Source organism: Pituophis catenifer, unplaced genomic scaffold, assembly GCF_029215685.1.
Source record: "Pituophis catenifer annectens isolate HBS135680 unplaced genomic scaffold, rPitCat1.0.hap2 SCAF_3, whole genome shotgun sequence".
Taxonomy (NCBI): Eukaryota; Metazoa; Chordata; class Lepidosauria; order Squamata; family Colubridae; genus Pituophis; species Pituophis catenifer.
In genome coordinates this window covers 164,145,939-164,156,462 of record NW_027256883.1, presented here as the reverse complement: position 1 = coordinate 164,156,462, position 10,524 = coordinate 164,145,939, and the positions used below count along the sequence as shown (strand labels likewise).

Genomic DNA, 10,524 nt, shown 5'->3' with positions numbered 1-10,524 from the left:
AGTCAGGCAGACAACTTCTCTTAGGAAAGTCAACTGTAGATTTCCTTCTCAACTGTGTTGTGAACAATGAGTGTATACGAGGAGACTTATAGCCCGCCTCCTTCTGCCCACACATCAGCTCAGGAGGAAGGAGTCAGGTTTCAAATTAGACACTCCCCTTGCAGGTACTTTCAAAAGACTCACCTTTTCTATGTGAAAGGTAGCCTTTATAGTAATAGAAATAGCAGCCATGCCTGCCTAATACAGATTTACTGCTATTACCAATACTTTTTTGAAGTCTTAATAAACTTGCAGTATAAATGAGTAAAGACAATACTGTAACTTACTTTTATTCCTTGGATATTTTTTTTAAAAAAATTCTTTAATAATTTTATTAAACTTATCAAAGTATAAAATACAATTAATGCAACAACAGATAATACTTGTTGATGAGAGAATGTTGGAAGTTTAAAGGCAAAAGATAGTTTTCTGTAGGAAAAATTCTGATATATGAAATTTATAAGTCTATTTGGGATACAGTTGATTGAATAGGCAATAGACAATACTTCTAGTTTAAGAGAAATGTGTTCTCTTGTAAGAGGTGGACAGCCATGATCTAAAGGGCAAAAGCTAATCAGCTGACAGGGTATTACTTTCCTGCCTGTCATCCATTGCTGGTAGTTGTTTTGAGTTGCCAGTCATGTACATTTCCTTGATCACATAATCACATGCCGATTGCGAGAGCTTGCAATTAGGTGGATAAATTAATGCAGCCTCTCATTATGAGAGGTTTGGTCATACTGAAAAATGTGTGTCTGCAGTTAATGGGTTCCTGCAGAGAATGACAATCACAGACAATTTTGTCATGCTCATGGACTGTACCATCCTTGTTCGTAAACTGAGGACATCTAGTGCTTTATAAAAGGCACACCTTATACTAACATTAGCATGTGTGTAGGCCAGGTTTTTAGAAGACTGTCATGAATGGAAAGTTTTTTTTATAGTCATGTAATATCTGAATATCTAAACTGTATCCCAAAGGCCAAATAAACTAAATTTATTTTTTATTCTTGGGCTGTATTTTCGAGAATTTCTGCTTTGCAATTGAGTGAAAAGGTCTTTTTTTTTAGTCTACTTTATAGGCAACAAGTGCCTTTAAAGCCAATTTTAAATATAAAGGAAATGTTTTATATCAGCAGGTGGCAGCACCTGTAAAATCAATATGCTCAAGTGGAGACTCTTCAGGCGGTGTGAATGTTGAGGCCGGCCCATTTGCTGGTATGTCAGCTACTACCAGAAACATGTACTAACAATGAATTATTTTTGGCCAACAACAAAGAAGGTGGCTTCATTCTGGCAACTTAAATTTTGATCTAGACACGGAAGCAGCAGCAGCAGCAGCAGCAGCACCTGATTGCCCTTGCTTGAATTCCAAAGCTAAAATCACACCTAGTTAATTCTTGGAGGAATGCAGCCAGGAAATTCCAGGGTTGTAAACTTAACAGGGAAGTCGGGTAAAAACACCTAATGGAAAACAAGAGCATACCCTTTCCACACAGTTGCCAGCAAAATTGCAAGGATATTTCCAAATATCACAGGTAGCAGTGCTACTGTTGAGTTTTGTGATGAAAAACTGGTTACAAATACTACTTACGTTCATTATGGTATTTTTTTTTAAGCTTCATAAAATATTCTGAAATTTGTTATAATGGTGTGTGTCTTTAAAATAGTGATTTTACTGGTTAAAGAAGTCTTAAGTCAGCAATTTTCTGAGATCCAGAAGCTGGAAGGGAATCGCACACAGGAGAGATCTTGAACACACAGGGTAGAACTGGTACCAGAACTTATTTCCAAATTGTCTGGGTTGAGTGCAACTGTGATCTTTCAGGACTTGGATATGGTCTTCCAGAGATCCAACCTTGGGTGCCTGGGGGATAAGCCCTTCAGCTTGGATCATTTCTGGGCCTGCTGGCCCAAAGGATTGGAGCAGCCTTATAATGCAGGGGTGAGATGAGAGAGACTGCCTCTAAGGTGGGGCCTGATGCTCAGAAGCTATAGGGAAGGCAGCAAATGGGCTCATCTCTCCCATTGAGTAGTGTTTTGAGTTTTGTTAATAAAAATATTTTGTTTTGTGAGACTTAAGTTTTCAATCGTTTGGCTTGGTTTATGGATTGGAATTTGATTAGTGAGCATGGTGATGTGTTATTTTTTTAATTGGCCAAGTATAAACATTGTTTTGGGGAGGGGTAGGAAGTCATCACACAGCTCCATTTGTCATTTTATAGGGTTTAATCACTACAGATGTTTGAAGAACTTTCACCCTAAAAAATTATAATCCTTTGTATGCTTATAGTTTGAATAATATGGATAGAGCAAATGAAATATTTTGCTTTTAATGATAAGATTTACATTTATTTATGTTTAAATAAGCATTCATCGAAAAAAGAGAAGCCAAGTTACTTTTGACAAATTTATGACAATGCCAAGGATTAGAAATAGGAATGCAATACACTTTCTTAAACTAAGTGGGTCATGGGTACAAATGTTAATATCTTCAGGTTTGTATAAAAAAACCCACTTGCAGAATTGACATTTAACTGGATACAGAAATCTTTTTAAAAAATCACTTATGTTTTGTGCTTACAGAGGTGTGACTACCAGTATCTATTTACAGTACCTTTATCACCATGCACCACATGGACCCATGGCATTTTTAAAAAATTCTAATCATTTTTACAATTAGATTAAACTTCAAATAGTCTTAGCTTGGATTTTTATTCCACAGCTTACTCTCAGGGATGAAGCAAAGCAAGTGCAGCATTTAAAAGCAAATTAAAATATATGTGGCTAGTTAGGAAAATTGTTATGTGTAATATTGGGATCCAACTGTATGCATCATTATGAAACTTTATCACAATTAAACAGCAATTTATAAACACCATCAGTCCGTTTAGTCTGAAAAATAACTTTATTTTAAAACCAGTTGCATTGAGCGATGTCCTATTTGGCAAAACCAGTTAGAGCAGAATTCCTCTTTAAAGTGTGTATTTTCTATCATTCTAACAAGGAGTGCACTCCACAGGGGCCCCTCCATCTAAAATCTCAGCTTTGAGAGTTTCACTCACATATAAACTTACATGTTTTTTTTAATTCCCTTTGTAGTATTTATGCATGAAAGTCACAGCTACAATAAAATGACAGATAAAAATAAACTTCCTGTATATTTGACAGAATATATCTACATTTCCATCTGAATTCCCAGACCGCAGGTTCAACAGACAGGTGATTTTGTTTAGTTTACAGAAGGCCTCTGGACAAGAAGCATGAAGGAGCATTGTTCTCTGGACCCCAAGCTAAGGTTTCTTTGCAGAGGGGTCTGAACTGAAGAGAAAGGAAGGATCTGATGGCTTCATTATCCACATACCCCTTTCTTTCTTTCTTTCTTCCTTCCCTCCTTCCTTTTCCTTTTAAAAAAACAGCTTCTCTGTACAAAAGGGATAAATACACAAAATCCCAAATCCATCAGAAAAAACAAAAATATTGCAGAGCTTTCAAATAGGCATACAATTCATGCATGATGCCTGCATTATATAAATCTCAAGAAATATTTTAAAAATAGGTTCTTGGATATTCAGAATACCTGATGAACACAAAATACTTGAACTGAGGCCTCCCACTCATCCTTGTGCAGAGAAATGTTTCTTGAATTCATGAATACAATGAACTGAGTTCTTCTTCAGGCACATACCAGTTGATAAATGAACTGATTTTTAAAGTCACAGATAAAAAGTTAAAGAAAGATGCATATTTATCAGTTCCTTTCCTGTTAAAAGTGCCCAAAATAAACCATAAATTGGACAAAGTTAGATGGATGCTAAATTGTATGGCTCTAACTCTGATAACTGAATACATTAATTTATTGGGCGAGTTGCCTCTTCCAAAATAATATAAGCAAGCCTACATGCTTATACAGCTACAACATGCAAAAACCCACATTTCATCTGAAGATGGTATAGAAAACAGTAGCATAGCAGAGGTGAGACATCTCAGAGTTGGGGAGAGAAATAAGAGAAATGACCAAATTGCTTCATGAGGAATGGCTGGAATATCTGTGTCTTGATTACAGTAGTCAGGCGGGGATACCTAGGTATATTGAAGCCTGCACTTCAAAAAGATGCAACCTCCAAATTCCATTGTTGAGACCATGAACTTAGACTTAGTTTTACTCTCAGTCATTTAAGGCAGTGCTTCTCAACCTCGGAAACTTTGAAATGTGTAGACTTCAACTCCCAGAATCCCTCAGCCAGAATGTAGATTGGAGAAATCTGAGAGTTGAAGGCATATTCCTTAAAGCTGCCAAAGTTGAGAAACACTGATTTAAGGCACGAACTTTTTTTAAAAAAAGCAACAACACTTGTTTCATATTAAAGACAGCCAGACATTCAGGAGTCAACTTTTCTGCTATTAGAAAATAGTGGGGAGACTTTGTGGGAATAAGTAACTGAAATAAATCTGCTACCCCCTCACCTTGGAAAGCAGGGAGCACAGTTCAAGTAATAGTTCAGTTTCCATTTTCTAAGTCTTTTCTTGGTAGAAGAGCCATTTAATGGCAACAATTTCTACTGAGCATCTGAAATCTCAGCTTCCCTGCATACTATCTGCCTAGACCTAGAGCAATGAAAGCTGATTATCAGCAGTAAAGGCGAAAAAGCAATCAAACAGGTCTGTAGAAACATGTCCCAAACTGTGTACAAAAATACAAGAGAACATGCAATTTTATACAGGTTCTGTATAAATATTCCCCTCTGAATCTTTCTTTTCCTTCCTTTTCATTCAGCACATTCACACGTACTCACACATACACACGTGCACACATCCTCCCCCAAGGAGAATCTTCATGGCAAGAGGCACTTGAACAATATGTGGAGAATTCCTATGAAAAAGATGTTCCCCTCACAGTGATATGGGACAAAGAGAAACAGGTTCTCAGGATTCCATTTCCTCCTGGTCAAGTGGTGGTGGCACAAAGCTAACCACTTCATCATAGGTCAGGCCTGGAGAAAGAAAGAAAGATGGGTAAAGGCTTTCAATAGCTCAGAGATAACTACTTCCCATCTTCTACCCCAGATGATGAAAAGAAATGACTCTAAAGTTATTTCAATCTGTCAAGATAGCCATAGTTTTCTTTAGAAAAGGATGCTGATAAAGGCCACATCCAACATTGCCTGAAAAGACTTTCCCTCCTTCTTGGCCTCTCCCTAATCTCTGGAACAGCTGTATTTCTAAAACACATTGGAAAATGGATTAAAGAGTCCTTTCTCCTGACAGAATGTTACTAGATTTTTAAAAACCTTGTAGACTTGTAGAATTATAAGTCAGACCCAAATGTTTTTTAGAGGAAAATGGCAAACTAGATAACAGCAAATACAGTCCAATTTTCATGATATTAGATGTCTCCCAAGTTCTAATTCAAATATTCAGTGTGGACATGTGAGTAGGGAAATACACACAGGGATCTGGATATACAGTATACTTCAGCCACATCCCAACTACCTTTGTGCAAACTATCTTAAACCTTTCTGAATTACAAGTATTGTATTTGTCCCAAAGGAAAATTAGAAATGAACAACTTAACCTCCCTATCTTCTCAACAACATTGTCAACTCCCACTGAAAACACTAACATGGGGGGAAAAAAATCTCCTAACAAATATGTGGCTCTAACCCATTTGTATAGATATACAAATTTTGTATACATTAAGTTCTTGACTTATGACTACAATTGAGCCCCACATTTCTGTTGCCAAGCAAGACAGTTATTGTGAGCTTTGCCCATTTTACAACCTTTCTTGTGACAATTGTTAAGTGAATCACTGCAGTTGTTACGTTAGTAACTGCCAAAAAAAGATGCCAGTTGCCAAGCATCTGAATTTTGATCACATATGACCATGGGGATGCTGCAGCAGTGCTAAGTGTGAAAAACAATCGTAAGTCACTTTTTTCAGTGCTGTTGTAACTTCGAATGGTCACTAAATAAATGGTTGTAAATTGAAGGCTACCTGTATATATAGTGGGCAATTATAAAATTGTAACTTTGTTTTACAAAATTGTAAACTAAAAATCTCTACTCAGCAAGTATAAAGCAAAATGCACACTTACTTTGCAGTAAGTCCTATTGAACAATAGCTCTTATTCCAGATAAATGTACATAGACTATTGTTTTGTGTGTGTGTGTGTGCGTGCGTACACGTGCAATTTAGCTTATTCCAGCAACCTAGATAGAAATTGGGGAAAAGTTTCTTGAGATACCCTTTTTCTCCCTTCTGTTTGCTAAAGAAAACTGGCTGACAGAAGCCCTTAAATTGGATTGCAAGCACACTTGTGCAAACACACACGAAGTATACTTGCTCTGTATTACATCCCATTGATTCAATGGCTCTTACTTTCAGTCAGTGTGCTCAGGATCCCACAAGTATGCAGCAAGTGTCTACAACAACTGAGGCTCCCTTTCTATCCATTTAAAACTCTCCATTCATGGAAGGTTCGGATTCTCCTGGATCCTGTTTGCATGGAGCCTCCATAATTAGTGAGACCCTCCACTACACTCACTCAGTCTCGACAGTGGAAGTTCCTAACTGATAGAAGCAACTCCTCCCTCTCTCCTGCCTCAGCTTCAGCTTCCTGCCCGTTTGCTTCCTTTCCACAGCTTGTTTCTCTCATCATATTCTCAGCCAGAGGAGAAAGACAAAGCTAGTGTGCTTGTTCCCATCTGCCTTGAACTATTTCCCTTTCTTCTGTCTCTGTTTCAGCCATTTCTTTTCTTTATTTACAACTGTCCCCCTCCCCCATAACTTTCCTTTACCTGCCTCTTCCCATTACAGAATTCTTAGTGAATGCAAAATAAAAAACCTATTTTTTTTTCGTTTAGGTAGAATGCAAAAACTATAGTGAAGAGAAGGATTTTGTGAAATGTTCTTTCGCTGAGCATCATCAAGAGTGTTTTAATATTGATGGTAAGTCATAGAAGCCTTGACTCATTTTATGCAACTATGTTAACTTTTCTGAGTTTCTCTATTCATAAGGTATGTTTCTGCACAACCTTCCTATTTTGCAAACCAGATTTCATTACTTCCTGAAATCTTTATCTTTTCACATGAACTACAACAATAATGTTGGTGAATGGCATCAGTCTACCAGAAAACTTACTTTTCCACTCCTCAATATCAAGTTCTCTGCTTTCAAAGGACTGATCATAAGGATCTGCCACTGGCTCATCATCTGGGTCATGATACTGAGAAAAATAGCCGTGGGCCAAAGCTTCAGCAGCAGTGATCCGTTTATCTGTGTCCAGCACCAGCATCTTCTCCAGCAAATCTACAGCTTCAGAAGCCAAGGGAAGAAAAGAAAAAGAGGGATTAATGTGCAATTCCTCGTAAAGTCCCAACTCAACTTAAAGAAAATCAGTATTTCCCAATGCCAATATGCTGCCATTCAGTTTATATGCAAGAAGAAGAATATGAGTTTAATATCTATAAAACAACATTCTAAGAAAAAGGTACTTCTAAGGAAAGTGTTGAAAATTTGAATTCAGCAGGAACCCTTGGTTGTCTTTCTGAGCATAAAGGTGAATGGTAAAAGTATTGAGGATTCTGTGTGTGTGTGTGTGGGGGGGCATACATGGCCAAGGAAATCTGCAATGCTTTTTACCGCAAAGTAGTTCTGGCAGTTTAAGACTACCGGGAGTTCATGGATGCAAACTATTCCACAGTGCACCAAGGGGGCAAACTAGCTTTGCACCAACTGGCAAGCAGAGTTTGGGGTATGTCGGGTCATCAGGCTTTCTTCTGCCGACTTTGCCTCACATCCAGAAAATATTGAGTAATTAGGAGGCAGAGCATCACATTTAAAAGGAAGAATGTTCATAATATTTATTTAAAAGATCTGTATGGCCACCTATCTTAGAACACAACTATGGGCTTAGTTATCTTGAATGCTTAACCTAACTATCAGTGAAAACTAAGTGACATTAATTATATATGAAACAAAACATAAGAAATAAATGAAGATAGGGAAAAAAAATCACTTTTATCTAAAACATTTCTTTGAGAGAAGGAAGTGTGCGGAGTTCTCTTTTGTCTCTTAAACAAAAATATTCATTTAATTAACAAAAGGCCAGATGAAAATCCTAGAGGGACAGCTGTTCCCCATATTTATCACTCACCTAGTAGTTAAAGCAGCTCATAGATGCAAAGAGATGAAGCAATCTCCAACAAAACATAAACATATATACATAGACAGACAGACATAACAAATGATTCTGGATGATATAAAAAATTAAAAACAAAACAATACCAGACAACAGAAAAGGAAACGGTCATCCTAGTAGAATAGATATAAAACTCTCTCCTGGATGGGGTCTACATCCCCTCCTAACCCAACGCCTAGGAAAAGACCTAAGTCTTCAGTGTTTGCATAAAGTACAGTAGAATACAGGATTACAGGATGTGCACATACAAAGGAAGACAGGTGGTTCCTCAAACAACTAGACCCTATGGTGTATAGAATTTTGAAGGATAGCTAGGACCTTGAATTGGAACCTAATGGTAACCAATAACCAGTACAGCTTGCAAAGCAGAGGTGTTACATGGGTATCCCATAGCATGTCTTTAATTGTTCATAATGGTGCATTCTGAACCAACCTAACCTTCTGAATTGCCTTCAAGGGCAACCTCATATAGAGTGCACTCTGGTAGTCCAAATATGATGTAATCATGGCTTAATAGCTATTAAAAAAGCCTTCCAGTTTCAGGAACATGTGCAATTGCTGCACAATATGAATCTGTACAAATTTCTTCCTGGTAACAGCTGCTGACAACTTTTTGATCAGGAACTATAGGAAGAATTCAAGAAGACCTTCAAATTGCGCCTAAGTTTCATCAGGGAAACTCCAGCCTCATTTAGAAGTACATATAAAAAATCCCCGGAACCAGACAATCTTTACGTAGCTAGCCTCTTGGTTTTGCTAGGGCAGCAACTCCAGGACCTGAGATCAAATGCTGACAGCATCACTGAGGTAGCCATGAAGTTCATGAACTACTAGGCTGCGCCAGACTCTACATCAGATGTGGGCAGAAAGGACTTTAAGTCTTTGAGACTCCACTATTAACTGGCAACAAAGCCAAGCAGGTTATGTAGGGATCTCATTGAGTAGCGGGTAAGCAACAATTCAACTACTCCCTAAAGCCTAACTTCAGACACAGGATCTTCCATCTGGTTATCTGTGGTTCAAAACCTTGAAACCCATTAGAACTTTGCAGATGAAAACTGCCCCCCTCCCCAGGCCATACCAAATTAAAAACTTAAGTGGGCTTATTACAGACAGAGCGACGCTGCCCTCTGGGTCCTTCAGATTGGTTGTCTCAGCCATAATAAAATTATCAACTTAGCATTTGTTTGTAAGAAAAATAAATATATCTGAGAAAGTATAGGTTGGGTTTAGGACTTTCAGTTAATATATTGGTCTCATTCTAATTTCCTCCAAATTATTTAGTGCTACAATTGGAATTGTCTCTATCTATGGATTCTATCCATAGAAGGTCCTAATACTCCTGAGTTCTCATTTGAACGGACAATTGTGTTTTGATGAATAAACAATTTGTTGCACGGTGCAGAATCTATTTTTAAATTATTAAAACAGGTCAATGACACTAGACAGCAAATTCAAAAATAAATGGAACAAAACGCACTAGCAATTTTCAAAATTCTATTCAGAAAGGAATTTTATCCAGAAATTCTCTGGTATCATCATTTGAAAGACAAGCATTTACATTAAAGTTCTGAGTATCAGTATGAAATGAATAAAATAAACCAAAAATTCTTGGTTCATATTTGATGCTAAAGGAACCACAAAATGAATATCTGGGTTGCTTATCCTTATCTTCTGGCAGAAGAAATGAAGTGGGAGAGATTTAGTGTTATGAATAAGCCTGAATGACTGCATACAAATGAAACCAAAGTCATCTTCACTATGTATGTGAAGAACTGCTTCAAGGCCTTTATCTTTATCACCATTATAAAACAGTGTTCACGAACTTGGTGTACATGCATTTTATATTCTCCACTGTGGTGGAACTACTGTTAAGTCTTACCTAGAGGATTTGCACCAATAAATACATTTTCAAAATTCATCTTCGGCATGTAAGACAAGGACTGTATGTAATTTCTTGCCTGGAGGAAAATAAAACATATTATTAAACTACCAGTATGCTTCTTAACCACTGCAAGTTTTTATGTAGGCCTGTTTTTTTTTACTTTGATTTCATCTGATTTTAGTTTTTTAATTACTATCTATCTTTATCTTCTCATTTATATACTCAGCATGATAGTGATGCTATTAAAAAAGGGTAGAATTTGGGTCCTATACACTGCATAAGCAATACCTGTGATATGATAGAGGATAGCAATGGCACTTGAATGATCTTAGATGGTTGGAACATTGATTCATTGCAACATATTACAGCAGAGTAACATCTGCATGGGACAAGTG

General features: G+C 37.2%; 1 protein-coding gene across 2 annotated transcripts in view; it reads right to left on the bottom strand.

Moving 5' to 3' along the window:
• Positions 1–2,928: 2,928 nt before the first annotated feature.
• Positions 2,929–10,524, bottom strand: part of MAPK14 (mitogen-activated protein kinase 14) — a 32,194-nt gene continuing 24,598 nt past the window's right edge. For both annotated transcript variants that reach the window (XM_070941457.1, XM_070941456.1), the window contains exons 10-12: positions 10,127–10,205; positions 7,185–7,358; positions 2,929–5,033 (exon numbers count right to left, since the gene is read on the bottom strand). In XM_070941457.1, the coding sequence (XP_070797558.1) occupies positions 4,966–5,033; positions 7,185–7,358; positions 10,127–10,205 (321 nt within the window). In that variant the 3' untranslated portion in view covers positions 2,929–4,965. The remainder of the gene's footprint in view (positions 5,034–7,184; positions 7,359–10,126; positions 10,206–10,524) is intronic.